This window comes from Myripristis murdjan, chromosome 19, assembly GCF_902150065.1.
Source record: "Myripristis murdjan chromosome 19, fMyrMur1.1, whole genome shotgun sequence".
Classification (NCBI taxonomy): domain Eukaryota; kingdom Metazoa; phylum Chordata; class Actinopteri; order Holocentriformes; family Holocentridae; genus Myripristis; species Myripristis murdjan.
The window spans coordinates 20,893,494-20,909,822 of NC_043998.1; the positions used below are offsets into that span (position 1 = coordinate 20,893,494).

Here is a 16,329-nt window from a genome sequence, read left to right on the forward strand (position 1 = left end):
TCGGTGGTGTCCAGTAATGGGCCATGGATCAGTCCGTTTATTTTCATACCCACCAAACACTACAGCAGTTCACTTTACTTTTTATTCCCTCCTCTCTGGCTGAAGGATGCTGTAGTGTGCTGCACACCACTTCCTTGGGAACACTTGGGCAGAGAACAATAGAGCGATAGGACAAGGTGAAAAGAGGATAAAAATAATAAGAAGAAAAGAAAAGAATACAGAAGCAGGGAGGGAAGAAAAGAGATGGAGGCCAAACCAATCTCAAGACCAATTTTAACTGGATGTTAAAAGACAGAAACACACTTGACATGTTCACTAGATGACCTGCTCTCCTGCAGGAATGCTGCTTCTGCACTGACAAAACAATGTCTGGCCACACATACGCACACAGCGTGAGAGAGAGTGACCTGATAAAACATGCAAAAGAGAGCTAGTCTTCTGGAATGAATTTCAAGGGCCAACTTTGTATGAACTGGTGTAACCTTTGGCAGGGCGCACTAAGCAGCTTACAACAGCAGGTCTGTTGCGGCTCTAGGATAAATACTATCACAAAATATGCAATATTCTGTAAGTACTATGTACTTTGTGCATAACTGTGCTTCAAGGTAACATGACATCTACAGTATTTCTGATGTGTTGTGGTTATTTGATTAAGAAAGCCAGAAAATATTTGCTGAATACATTTGCTATGGAAAATGTGAGCTTGTGTGGGACTTGTACATCCTACATAATTGATCATATGCACATGGAGGGTTAACTCACCAGGTAGCATGTTTCTACAGCTGTCTGATTAGAGAACTCCAGTAAAAGTCCCAGCTCAAATATTTTCACCTTGTTAAATAAGAGAAACCTAGCAGAGTTCTAGTCGCAGGGTATAGGTTAATAATGCAATGCTGCTTTTCTTCAGCTGCACTGATTGTTAGAGACACAAGTTTTTATTTAATTTCTTGTTGGAGTTAAACCACAACAAAGGTATGACAGATTTATTTCAAGCAAACATTAGATATCTGATTTTCAGAATAAAAGTGAAGTACATCAAAAATATTTCACAAAATGAAAACAAGGCAAACATAAAAAGAAAATAGACTGCCAAAGCCAAAAGAGTATGTGTGCACTGTGGTTGATAGCACAGATTTGAGGTCTTTCTGTCCTGGTAACACGTTAACATGTCCTAGTTATATCCCAGACTGACAGTACATTAAGAGGATACAAGCATGTTAATCCACTGTACACAAACCAACAATAGTTGCCCATCATGAATGATTAAAACATTTCTTCTTCAAGCTGATGTGATGTGTCACTGTAATTTTATTTTAAGGAAACATTTTAAAACACAATTCAACAAGTCATTTATGGGCCTTGATGCTTATAAATTTAAATGGTCCATAATCGAAGTTACTATATCTAGGCACTATATGGGAGATCAACAAAATGACAGATCAAATATGTTGCTTAACCGAAATGACATTGCTATTTGATGGTTGATAATCCTGCGTATAATCCTGAGTATTTGATGAGTTTCTGCCATTCTTGTCACTTGACTGTAATGTATAGAGCACTTTCTGTGCTACATTAGCACATCTAATAATACAAACTTAGAAACCACAAACAACAAATGACCACAGCAAATAATGAATGCTCACATCATCAAATCCAAAAGGTTCCAATCAAATAATGGACAGGCAAACAACTCTGGTAAACAAGGCATTTTGACTGTGATATTATTTTCACAATACCATAATAAAATCACATATCCATATAAAATATGGAGACAATACTGGGAGCATTAATGATCTCTCCCAACTTTGTCACATACCGCGACAAACCCGAATTTGCCCGGGTGAACCTGGGAGCAAAAAAATCAGAGAGAGAATCTTAAAGGCCCCATGGCATGAAAAATGCAATTTTAAGACAAGCGGACAGCACTTCTTCCTTTCTGTGATGTCACACATAAGGCTACACCGCCCACTTAAACTCCCCTCCGCTCCCCAGGTAACAAGCTAACAAGTTAGCCACATGTCCAAGAAACATTGCACCATAGACCGATGCAAGGAGACTAATGTTTCATTGCACAGTCTTAAAAGATGATAAGATGATAATTCCCGTTTACCGGTGAGTACCGTTGAGCAGCGTAGGTTTCAGTTACTTGCCTGTGATTGGCCCGACCATATGTCAGGCCACTGACATATACTCAGGCACTGAGAAAGACAAAGGAGAAAGAAATGAGAAGCTGAAACGCCAACTAAATGCAGATCCCTAGATTACTGCGCCTTAACCTGTGAGTCAATGTGTTCAAGTTGTCAGTAACTGTGTTACCGACTCAACAGGCTGGGATTTCACTCTCACTGATATCAGTTACATCACCCGACCAGCTCCACAAGAAACACCTCTCAGCCCTCACACGTATAGGTAAAACCCAGCAAATCCTGACATTAAAATTCCAGTGCTCATAATACACAAATCTGGTTTGTATCTCGAAACATACCAAAGCTCTATCTTACACTTACTAGTAAAATGATTGCTGCCATTAAAGTGCACCTCACTAGTGCATACCATTTCACTAGTACAATTAGTGCATATGCTATCTTACAATCATTGCTTTCAAAATGTGATGTGAGTACTTGCAGCTCTGAAACAGAGCAATAAAGCTTAGTTAACATTTTGCTCCTCAGCACAGATATATAGCTGGGTCCCAAACTAACTTTTTGTTAGAGATGCACAGATTCAATACTCAGTATCGTATTGGACATTGAAATTCAAGAGCTCTTTTCTTGCTTTTTTTCCTATTTGAATTGGAAAGTAGATCTGAAGTGATGGTACTTTCACAAGTAATTGTAATTACATAGGGGAAAAACTGGTACCGGGACTTCTTGGTTTTTGTATCAGCATAATTTGCTTTGTTTGTGTTCATTTCTGTGGTAAAGGTGTTATTTTGGGAGCTGTTGCAATGAAAACAAAAGGAGACACAGAACTACAATATTGTGGATTAGCAGCCCAGGGGACCACAGAGCAACTAATGAGCATCACCATGTGGACTCACAATGCCCAGTTAAACTATACAAACCAACACTCTATCAAAGTTCAATTTTGCTGTTTCACAACATGTGCATCATGTTTTTATACAGCTGTCTTAAGCAAAATGCATATAAATTGCGTTCTGAATGGGTATTGTATTGGCAGATACTCAATATCAGAAATGAAAAAAAAAAAAAAAAATGGTATCAAGCCATCTCTATTTTGTTTAACCAAACTGAACTGTTTGGTGGATGAAAACTTTTACCAGACACTTGGACATTTTACCAGATTTTTTTTTTTTTTTTTTTTACTTGATATCTCTCTAGCAGGTTCTTGTACCGGTGATTAAAATGAACCGGGAACCCTAATGTGAACATAAATATACTTAGATACTATCAAATATTGTCCCCCAAGTCTTTCAGTCTCAAACCATTAAAGAAGCCTGATGTCATGTGGGCCATTACTTGGATTGTTGAATGGATGAAGCCCAACACATACAACTTTCAACAAAACAAAAAGCTACAAGCAACACGCCTTGAATTTCTGGGCCAAGCTTGCTAGTTGTATTTTTCAAATTCCCATATTTACTTAGCTCAACATAGAGGAAGTCACATCATTTTGAGATAGTCCCAGCAGTTATAACAGAGTTTAATAGCAGAAAATATTTCAAAAACATCAATGGTAAATGACAAGTTTTCACATCAGTCCTTCAGAAGCAAAGAGCAAGAGCTTCTTTCTGGAACCGCTATTTTGCACCAGTGTTCAACAAAAGACAGACATACTACGCTCTCCACTCACAGCAGCACACAAGCCAGAATGCAGGCGTGACTGTGATCACAGACATGCATCAGTGTTCACACACTTGCTGGCTAGCTAGCTATATTTATATGCCCATACAGCCATCTTTGATTGAAAGCAACAAAATCACATTCGTTATTTGGGAATCAAAAGGCAGTCTTTGAAATCACTTATTAAAGAAGAAAAGTGGACATAACACCTAACATCACAAAGAAAACCAACTCTTGGTAACACTGGAACACTATCTGGGCTGAAGGTTCTTTAAATGCTTTAGTTGCACCAAATGATTTTGTTAATTTACATACAGTCAACTACTAGAGTGCATGAGAACTATCTACAGGCATGTCTGCACATAAACACATCAACTCTGTTGCCTGCAAGTCAGCACAGAACCAGTGAGAGGGGTGTTAAAGAGGAGGGAGGAGCGATCAGAGCTGCTTGCCTTCATGAGTAATAAACGACAGGCGAAGAGAGATGGGAAAACAAGGAGAAGAAGCAGCCACCACCCATTCTGACATGCCTGAGCTTGCATTCTGAATGGTTAGAGTATATTGCCTGAGATGGCATTCAACTCTTTAAACACTTGCACGCGCGCAAGCGCACACACACATGCATGCATGTATGTGCGTGCACACGCACACGCACGCACACACACACACACACACACACACACACACACACACACACACACACACACACACACACACACACACACACACACACACACACACAAAGACAATTACATACACATACAAGTTGAAGTTTAGTGCAGGTGGTGAGAATTTGGTCAGTGTGTATAAGGCATGGATGGTCATATACTTACATATTCCTTGACATTTTTGGTCTTGACAGCTTTGTAAGAGTAGTATGCAGGATACAGGGTCCCAAAAACCAGCCTAAAGGGAGAGCAAACACACAACAGCTTGATGGAGGTTATGTATTTCTGCAATAAGGTCACATGAAAATGCCACAATTATCCGTTTTTATCATTCATATCATAATTTTTATCATGGTTTTGCACCTGCAAAACCATGCATAGTATCAATAGTATTTTTACTAGTTGTAGACAACCAGTGATAAGGACACAACCCACAAAAACTGGATTACTATTTTTCTCCCCTGGTGTAATATGGCACCAAGACACTCCCAGGGGAAAAACTTTTTTCCTGAGAGAACAAATTTTTAAAAGTCACTGCAAATGTTCACCAAGAAGCAGCCTACTGAAGATAATCTACCAAGTTGTCTCATTAATTTTGGCACAACAAACACCTTTTAACTTTGTGGTATTAACGGAAGAGCTGTTTTAGGTATAAAAACACAATCAATCCCATGCATATGGCTATTTTTAACTAAACTTATTTTTGCTTGCTGTTTTTACAATTGTGTCCTAATGCAGTTTCCCATCATGTTGGTGGAGTGCAATAACATTTTCTCCTCATAGTCTCCTTTTTGAAACTCCAACCAAAATAGGATGACAGAAATCCTCACTGCAAGCTGAGGCTTACATACAAAATTGTGATTTTCCAGTGAAAAAGCCTCAGCTGTCTCTATGCAACAGTGCAGGGACGTGTTTAAATCTAGCTGTGATCCATCATTGGGTCCTGACCCACACTCACTGGAACGTAAGACAATGACTCAGTGTTTCCTTTATAATCTTCTACAGCAGCAGCAGCGGTTGGGGGTAATTTGGGGTTTGGTTCCATGTCTGGCCACGTTTTGGTTCCAGTGCACGTTTCAACACTACCCAACTTTCTGCACATTTTACAACATATCATCAAATTCTCTCCGTTTTCAAATTTGAATTTTTGGTTGAAACACCCACCTTATAATGGTCTGCTTCTGCAGCTAACAAAGTCCTGAAGATTCACAAAACACTGAAATGATAACTGCATAAAGCAAAGGCTTCCCTGGGGACTATTTTCTGGCACAGAGACCATTTGACAGTCTGCACATCTATTTCATGGCACATGTGCATAAGAGAGGAACAAGTAGATAAAAAGTTGCAAATAAACTCTTGCACACTGTCTAATTTGAGGCAACACATTTAATGAGATGTTTCAGTACTAGACCTTCATCAGGCAAATGGGTCACTTTTTGTCGATGAAAGTAACAAAAAATTATATTGGAGTTCTGAAATTAGAAAAGATACAGAAAGATAATCACTGGGATGGTCATTTAAATCCAAGTCTGAATAGAGCCTAATAAAGAACAGGAGACCCTGTGATTGCGCATTGTATAGTGGGTAGTGGTCGCCATAATTTATGTCACTCTGTTTACATTAATGTAGTTCATAGCAACTATGAGAGCAGCAACTAGGAGAGAAGATTAACAAAGAAGCAAAGGACCAGTAACATTCCTGAGACGTCTTTTCTTACCTTGTTTGTGGCATGAGCACATACACTTTGGAGCAGTTTAGGAATTATAAATCTAAATGTGACACTGATTCTGTGGTTCTTGTGTGGCACTGTCCACCTGCTGCAAGTGGCTACACATGCAAACACAAGAAAAACTGGGACACCAATGTTTTGGGGGCTTTTCAGCTCTTGTTCTCCAGTGCTTTTTTTTTCTAACAAAGCCCACAGGGACTTATCTTTACAAAAGTTATATTTGCTTTACTTTGTTTATATTATTTTAACTTGATCTTGAGCAATTTGCACTTGAACAACTGGCCTGCGGCTCTGTAGCTGTCTTTTGTTAAGGATAAGACAGGACCAGAACTCAAACATCAAAACATTATTTTGGGCAATGAATGTCTGATGTTATGTCACACAATTGAAAGAGATTCAGAAGACCTCATTGCACAACATTTATTAGGCAAAACGATTTACTAACATAATAAATAAAATTGTAAATGAAGTATAAATCTAATGATGCCTCCTTGTTAGCTCAGTGATTTGACAGCACTCTGCTTCCAGGCTGGAAAGCTGATAAATCACACTATTAGCCATCAGCTGCCCATGTCGGACGTGACTACAGTTATGGTAGTGGATAACAGCAAGCTACTGCCATTTCACTGTGTTTTTAAGTGTTTTCGACCACATCTACTGTCTACTCAGTTATTATTTGGTCTCCACCATGGCTTCAGTGGCATAAAATACAACAATACCTTGCACTTTTCACTTCGGCAACAGGAAGTCAATATCACCAGGAGGAATACCCGACAAGTCTGTCTGCTCTTCAAACTACATTTTGTCATGAAAACGCACGAGAAGTGATACAGGGAATGAGTGGGTGAGAGAATGGATTGGGATACTGGCAGCAAATTGTTCTACAGAGAGAGTTGGAGGTAAATAAATATTTTTGCAATGAAAACGTAGGTGTTGCCTCCTCATATTCTGGTTCAACAGGGACAACAAGGTTACAAATACTGAAAAGCTTGTGTGTATGCCAGTGCCATTATAGACACAATATTATTGTGCCCCTCCCATACAAAGAGAGGGAAGGAGGGAGAGTGTGTGCATTTGTGTGTGCCTGTGTCTGTGTGTATGAGTCAGTGAGTGAGTGGGAAAGGATAAGACTGGGTTCAGGGAGCTGCTGGATGACAGCAGAGGGTCCCTGTGACTTGTGCTTTCATTGGCTGTAGCTCACTGTCAACAGATCCAGATATTTAGCCTGCTTATCTGGAATGCATCGGCAATGCATCTGTGAGCTCTTGGCTTTCGTCTTTGAACAGTTCATGCATAGTGCTCCAAGGCCAATATGCGACTGCTGAGCAGAGCCGATTTGCCTTAGAATTGGGGCTTTTGTTGGCGAGCTCAAAAAAACCATCAGCAAGAGGAAAATCAGGGCTAAAAATGTATAGTGTCAACTAGGCCCAAGGCTACATTCGCACGAAATGTTTTTTTTTGTTGTTGTTTTAAATGCAAGGTTCTCTTTCTGTTTCAGTCTTCTGTCCACATCAAAACAGTGATTTTAGTCACAGAAAGTGTAACTTTAGCTTTTTCGGGGCAAAAGATTTTGAAAATGCCATTTTCATATTGTTGTGTGGACAGTGAGCATGCGCAAAGAAGCAAAGTGGAGCAGGTGACATCGACATATCCCATTTTTTTTGTTCTCACAGTGCTATTCATTTTTTTTTCTTTTAGGAGGAGCTCATAGAAAAAAAAAAAAAAAAGAATTACAGAAATAAAATGAACAATAATCAATAAGGGTATTAGTAAAAGATATAATTCTGCACAATTCTGATTATTCCAGATAAGGTTTTGTCCCTTTATTGCTAGCAATGTTGGTGTGACTGTTTACATGTGAATGGATAGATGGGAACTCCACAATGCTGAATAGAACCGCTAATAGTACAGTAGTGAGAACAAGACTATAGGCCTTTGTGGCAACTGTACACCATCTACTGATAGTTCTTCACAGAAACAAAGCTTTCTTTTTGTCCTGAGTGAATGTACAAGCACATACACACAAACACACACACGCAAAAAAACACTAGCAAACAAATGAAAATCAGCACTCTTTCACACACATAGTAACAAGGGCGGTCTGTTCAGCCTCTCTGCTCTCAGCTGCGCTCCATACATTCTGCCTGACAGATCTTTGTGTGAGAGAGAGAGGGAGAGAGCGAGAGAGAGAGAGGAAAAAGAGAGTGACAGAGAAAGAGATACAGCAAGAGACGAAGGGAACAATTTATACCAGGACGCTTCTCTCTGTCTCTCTCTCTCTGTCTCTCTCTCTTTCTCTGTCTCTCTTTCTCTCTCGCTCTTTTTCTCTGTCTCTCTTTCTCTCTCTCTCTTTTTCTCTTTCTCTCTCTCTCTTTTTCTTTTTCTCTTTCTCTCTCTCTCTCTCTCTCTCTCTCTCTCTCTCGTCTTCCCTCCACCCTCAGCTGAGCAAGCTTACCATTTCAACTAGCACAGTTTATTCTCTGCAGCTGTACACACTGTACTGGCAGAATGCTGGCTGTGGATCTGTTCAACTGCTAGACAGGAGTGACTGCATACCCAACAACTAGAACAAATCACTCTTTTCTTTTTTTAACTGTGAGGTCTTTCTGGGCTTCAAGACTCACTGGTGTTGCGGGCTTTTACACACAGCAATGTCCACATCTTTTTCTCCAAAGTAAGGGATGCAATGTGTGACAGGGTGATATCAAAGACAAGACAATGGATAGAATAAGTGCTAAAAATTTTGTTTTTTTAAACCATTCGACAGTTTCCCAAACTGTGTTCTGAAGTCCATATTTCCATTTCAGTGTCCTCTCTGGATGTGTGTAAACTGCAATAGTAAAAAGGAAAAATAAGCAAAAGAAAAAATAGAATGGTAAAAAGAAAAGAGGAAGGAAGAAGCCTTGGAATATACAGAACAGCTGACTCTTCATAGTGGACTGCAGCAGTGAGACTCGACAGCATCAAATGGTCTAAATCATTTCAACTGGCCTAGTTAGGTGAGGTTCAAACTCAGGTCACATTACACAGCATGTGCCCCTGCTACCAGGATAAGCCTATCTTTACTGATGACAACACTTAAGGTACAACATGTCACTGACAGACAGCCTTTGGCCTCAAAACCGGGGTGAGAAATTACCTGCAGATATCAATCACCTGCTGTTAAATAATGGCTCCATGTTAAGTCTCCTCTACCTTGCTCCCAAATCAGTGTTTTTCTGGTCATTTCTATTTATTATGTTAGTGGATTAGTTAAAATTCATGAAGACATCTAAGAAAAACAACAAATAAGTCAGACATAAACAGACATAGCCAGACACTGCAAATGCTCTGGAGTATCAAAACAGGTTTTCCCCCCTCATAAAAAGGTGTAAATAATGAGTGAATGGTCTACAGATAAGGTGAGAAATCCAACCATGCTCTATGTATCCAGCATGCTGACAGTTAAACAGGAACAGGCTGTTTGTTGGATCCACAGGAGTGGCTGCTGAGATGAACTTTGCCCTCAAACACCATTCAACTGCTCAACAGTGTTGGCTCGGTGACTCACATTACCTATTAAGGCAAGTAGAGCAAGTGAACAAGCACATACACACATACACCCCTTCCACTTGCTGAAATCCTATACACTGTCTAATTCAAGAGCTTGCTTGTGAACTGGCCTCATCATTAGAATGACCAGCTATCATAATGATAGGGTCAGGCTTATGGATCCAAGAAACTATAATCTTGCTGCATTATTGGCACGTGTAACACACCTTGTACAGTAGGCATGGAGCAGCCAGAATATCTGCCCTCATAGCAGGGTTCAAAACACAACATAAGACAAACTTTAATGATCCTTGTGCAGAAACTGAAGCAGCAAAATAACAGGATAGAGCAAAACAAAAATCATTTGTAAAAGCTACAAAGTGATGAGGCATCTGAAACATATCCTACAATAAATGGCCAATTTCAATACCACAAGTACAAATGGATGAGTGAAAAGTATAAAAAATGTGACTGCAATAAAGTATGGTGCACATAATAACAAAAACAAGTAAAAAGGCAAAAAATGTGTCCTGTAAAAATCTAATTCCAAGAAATGTTTTTTCTCTCCCATCATTTATCAAATTATATAGCAACAACAATAACAGCACATATTTGGAATTATTTCTGAAATACAAATTTTTATTAAAGAATAAATTATCTAGAAGTGACACAAACTAATATGCTTAAGGGTGCTTTCACACCTGACCCATTTGGAGCAGTTGTTTTGGAACCGGGAGCACATCCTCCCAAAGATGCTAGCTCACCGGATAAGAGCACATACCATTTGTTAAGGCGGAGTCCTGATCGCGGTGTCCTGGGCTCGAATTCAACCTCAGGCCCTTTGCCGCATGTCAACCCTCTCTCCCCTGCCTTTCCTGTCTCTCTCTACTGTGACTATCAAATAAAGCAGAGATGCCAAAAATCATCTTTAAAAATAGAACTAACTGGTAATGCAGTTTAGTTGTATGGGAACATAATTTTTAGGAGACTCTGTTGCCATCATAAACACACACACACACACACAAATCAGAAAGCTGATGTCAGAACAGAGCTGAAGCATGTTGATGTTGTTACAAACCTCCCTGTGGGACAACAAAAGAGCCCTGACCAATGAGACAACACTTTGCTCGCACATGGCATTTATTTAACTTTGGACTGCATGTTGTTATGTGAACACAAATGAACCAAAGGACAAATGCAACAATTGGATCATTTTAGCCACTGAATCAGAACAAAGCAAACAAGCTACATGTGTGAGAGCACCTTGAATCTTTGAGAAACGGTGGTATCAAAGTGAAATATATCTGAATGTCTTATCTACACACCACTTGGTAAGGTTCTCTCAAATAGCTGGCACATCATGCATTACTGTCAAATGTTAACACATCTATACTCCATATACACAGTGTGAACTGTTGTCAATTACCAACTAGTCCCAGATCACTGACATCCAAAGCAAGACCAGGCAGACCTAAAATGATGACACAACCTGAACACCAGTGCATCAAGCTAACACCTTCTCACACAACAACTGTATCAAAGATACAACATAAACTGAACAAAGAACACCAAGTTGCAGTTAGCAAACATAGTTCAAAGACAACTGGCAAACAGCAGCCGCAATGGGAGATTTTCCAACAAAACAACTTTAAATATTTAGCAGTGGTCAAGCAATGCCAAAATTTCACAGCTGAAAAGCGGAGGTAAGTCTTGTTTTCAGGTGCATCAATGTTTATGGTCTTGTATTAGTGAAAAAAACATGTAATTTAAGTTTATCATTTTTGATAAATAATCAAACAACAGAGTCCTTGGTAGTGTACCCAGCAGTGGACTCCCTACAAAAGACATGGTACAATATTGATACAAGTAGAATACATTGATTCAGACAGTTTCCAAAATTCTAAAAGTTCTTCACTTTTTCCATACATTATGTAGCCCTGATATATTTTGCATTGAGTTTAGTTCAGGTACTGTATTCACTAGGAATAATTTTTAGTGGGGTTTGCTATATTAAATGCAATTAAACCATGCGTAATTGATTCTCTCTTCAGACAGTGATGGAAAGTCTGACACCAAATTATTATAAAAAGCCTGTGTCCTGGAGCAAAGATTAAAAATCTTCTGAGTCCTAGGCCAAAAGATGAATGTATGATTCCAATGTCCCAGACATGTGACAAACTGCGGTACCTACAACTACCCAACAAGAAAACAATTGTAAATACACAGACTACCCAACAGGGATTACTTTGATCTGACTTGTGCTACATGTCTCAGTCAACTCCACTCATCTCCGTCCTGACCGACCCTCTGTCCCGCTGAAGGCCAACCAGTGAATTTGGATATGTTCTGCAAGAAAGTACACGACGCAAAAACATTTCCTGGAATTCGCCCAGCATTTACGGTGCCATGTGATGCCAAAAACGCCACCTCCATGGATTACATGCTTGTTACATGGACCTTGATGGTTAAAAACAGAATGTGCATTCTTGGGGTCAAGATGTTTTATGGGTCAAATGTAGTTTTAGGGTTAGCTGTCACTTTAACTTACACAAAGTGGCATAAAAAATACGGTGGATGAAACCAGCTGGGTGGCAGTCGTGTCTGCACTCTAGAATTACTTTAAACTGGAGAGCCAAAGCAGTCAGCTGTCAGACAGCTAATTGCAATGTTTTCTACGCAAGTGTTTCAAGGGGTGGAACCAGCGAAGCTAATTACAATACTACTAATTTACTTGGGCAGTTGAAAATGATATGGCTTTAATCAGCCTAAAAATGGTGAAAACGCTTGTGCGGACTGTGCGAGCTGGAAAATGCGGTGAGATGCCAAAGGTTGACGTAGAAGTGGTGCAAAATATTCTGCAAATAGCCTTTAAAAACAGAGATGCTGTCATTTTCTTTAACAGCAATGAAAAAAAAAATTTAAACAAACTCATGTAGCAGCTACCACTTGGTCTCTACAGATTTTCCGAGTCATTCACTTCTGTCAGGCCAAGTGTTAATGTAATAGTGCTGGGAAATCTCCCTCTGCTCTTTTCCATCACACTCTTCCTAAGTCTGGCATTATATTAATTTCTCTCCATTCCTTTGTCTCAATCTCTCGCCCACATACACATAAACCTCACATTTCCAAAATGTCACCTCTTCAGAAACTCAGAAAACCAGCCTTGTTTACAGCTTGACCACCAAGCAGTTTTGAGCTTATTAAACATCGCTTTAGAAAGGAGTTGTATAAATGTGGTAGCATTTTTTAACAAGCAAAGTATAAGCACAGTATGAAATCCTTCAATAGAAGTTACAAGATGAACATTACAAGGGTGGAATTAGGAGGTTTTCACGTAACAGCACTGTTCAAACACAACCTACTTCCAACACTGTATATAGTCTTGAGAGGAGACATACTCCCTTTATCCAGAGCCTCCTCGGCAGCAGGCGAGGCACTAACAACCACAGCAGTTTATTTTCCTGCTGTTGCTATGGAAACAAGGCTGCCAGGACTCACTCGCTCTCTCTGTCTCTTGTTCTCTATGACTGTCTCAATTCACTGTGCTTTATTGGCATGAAAGTAAAGAACAATATTGCCAAAGCAGCAAGATAAAAGATCAAAATTTGTACACGAAATCCCGTTCCCCCTCATATTGTATTTTTTTGTGTGCCTGATGGAGTTTCTGATTACATGAAAAGCCAAATCCTGCACAGTCCAGGCACTGAGTATCAGCAGTCTAGGAGGAAGTTGGCAGAGTTTGTGCAGATACACAGATGCACAAATACTCCTCTCTCTCTCTCTCTCTCTCTCTCACACACACACACACACACACACACACACACACACACACACACACACAGTTCACAATTTCAGTTATAAATTATGAAGCAACACACACACATTGTGTAGGATCATTTGCATTGTCTGCTGGTGTTTTCGTTTTCATGAATTCCAATCTGACAGCACATACTACAGCGGCAAGGCCACAAATGAGACGTATCAGATTTTGGATTACATTCATATGGATGTGGTCTAGAACTGAGAAGATCTGATACAATCTGCCTTTTTTCTTTTCACACTGCACTACAAATATTGGAATCATCTGTCTCACACTTGAGACGCTCTGAGCAGCCTGAAATATCACTTGATGAATGAATTCAATGAACAAATAAAGACTATTCACATGCAGTAACATTATAACTTCAACATCAACAGCCACAGGCAGAGTGATACTGGGTTCACCGTACACTAAACTACATCCTGATGTAAGGATGTAGTTGTCCGAAATATACATGTCACAAAATGTAAAGCATGCCTTTGTTTAAAAATTATTGTGGAAGATTTGATTAAATTTGAATCATCATAAATTAAATGAAAGATTAAATTTGAATCATCATATACCAAGCTGCTCATCTCAACCTAACCCGAGATGATAACTGCTGCACTGTGAAACCCGTTATGTGTAGTGAATAGATAAATAAGCTAAGCATTTCATTACATCCATTATCGCGAGTGACATCACTCCACAGGCCTGTGTGCAGCTATCAGAGATATATCTAGTTCAGAACTGTGGTGGGTGATAATCTACTTGGTGGAGAGAGACAGAGCATGTCGGATAACACCACCATCCACTACTGATTAGACAGGCCAATAGTTCACTTACAAACTACAACTGCTATTGCTATTCAGGTGCACCTCTCCTCTACACATATGGCTGTTCTAGCGAACATTTGTTCAGAAAACCAGCCCTTGGTCATGTAGTGTTTACCAATAAGTCATAACGGATTTGTTAACCTGAAGGGAGTCTCTGAAATGTGTCATGTAGCTTAGCTGCCAATCAGAGAAAAGAACTGTGCACTACTTTTAAATCATTCTACTGGCTGCGTTTTTTCTTTTCTAAAATATGGCCCTTATATTGTGCTTTGCAACAAACTCCACCCACCCAGCACAAGGAGGCTAAAACAAATCACGTCAAGTATTTGCAGCTACTGTTTGATCTAAATCTGCTCTGGCTTCCATGACTGCACAGAACCTAGTCAGGAACAAGTGACAACAATACAGCGTTCAGAATGAGACAGGAGAGCAGACTGGCTGCCTTTTGTACAACAAAAGGATTTAGGAAAAGATTTAATGTCAAGTGGCAGTTAATGGGTAATGCTTTATCCAAAAATAAGCCTGCGCTTGTGTTCAAGCCAATGTGTGCCAGTCTGCTCTCCCGCAATAAAAGCAATAAGGACTAGAACATCAAAGCTGAATTATCATATTAACACTTCCAAGTAAGCTTGGAGTATGGTTCATTTCAGTTTATATGTGTTGCATAAAGCTAATGATGTACTGTATATAAGCAGGTGAGGAAGCTAGTATTAGGGGCTACTCACATTACCCTATTCATGCTGTGCCCAAGCACGTTTGACCCAAAATCCGGATTATTTGACTAGTGTGATCGCTCCGTACCGTGCTTGAATATAGTACACTTCCCCCACTCTGGCACGGTTGGAGGGGGTGTGCTTCAGCACGGTACGGGCGCTTATGCAAGCGCTCATGCGCGGTCACGCACACTGCGCGCACGTGGATATGACGTGAATCATGCAACGTCCCTCCCACATTTCCTCCTGCCTCTGCGAAATTGTTTTAAGTGCATAGCGCGATTAACTGTGCATCGCTGCGTTGCGCAATCAATAATCAACCATGCTGTCTGCGTCTGTCCATTGTCCTGCTGCAACCGCCTATGAACAAAAGTCGATTTATAATGACGTCGAGCCATGCCTGTGTCGTATTTCAACATGACGGCGTACGTACTGGAGGCAAGCGCACTTGAATGCGGTTGGGCTTTGGGTAATGTGAGTGCAGGCCAGTAGGGGACTAGGGAGGGGGGGCATTCGTGCTTCAGCACGATACGGAGCAGCTGGGCCTAATGTGAGTAGACCCTTAACCTCACTGGCCACTGTGGTTGGTGTATCCCAGAATCCACCAGGTACTTGCACTGTTTTACCAATCCATTAAATATGAACTTAAAGAATTCCTTAAGTAGGTGTACTGCTGTGCTTTGTATGGCATTTCTGAGGAGTTTCAATTACGCTAATGTATGATAATTAAGGTTGTGAGAACACACTTCCAGTTTATGAGTGATTGGTATTCATCATCATGCAGACGTGGGGATCAAGGAAACACCACGGCTCTGAATGTTTGATGAATGCGGCAAATTTGTAGTTCGTAAACATATACTGGGAAACTTTGACAAACATTTACAAATATACTGCCAAAAAGACACAATGAAAATCAGCACAAAATATCCGTTATTAGGGATGGGGTAAAAAACAAGATCTATTTAGTTACAAATTGCATTTTCATTATTTAAGATTGTTACATTGCCATGCTCACCCAAAATCATTGTGTCTGTCAGAATGATTTGTTTGTAATTTAACTTAAAAAAACAAACAAACATGTAATTCAATTATTATTTTTTTAATCTTTCATCTTTTTCTACATTAATTGCAATAATTATAAAACTAAAAAAGTCTGACATTCTGTTACTGGGATTCCATGAGTATTGATTTGCACAACATTGATTCAATGTTCAGAGTTGCAATACATATCGAATTAGCACAGTAGTATT

At 39.8% G+C, this 16,329-nt stretch overlaps 1 protein-coding gene across 1 annotated transcript in view; it reads right to left on the reverse strand.

Annotated features, from left to right (window-relative positions):
• The window catches only part of reep3b (receptor accessory protein 3b), a 46,749-nt gene that overhangs the window by 25,116 nt on the left and 5,304 nt on the right, over nt 1-16,329 (reverse strand). Inside the window, exon 2 of the mRNA XM_030077090.1 lies at nt 4,637-4,709. Coding sequence (XP_029932950.1) covers nt 4,637-4,709 — 73 coding nt within the window. The remainder of the gene's footprint in view (nt 1-4,636; nt 4,710-16,329) is intronic.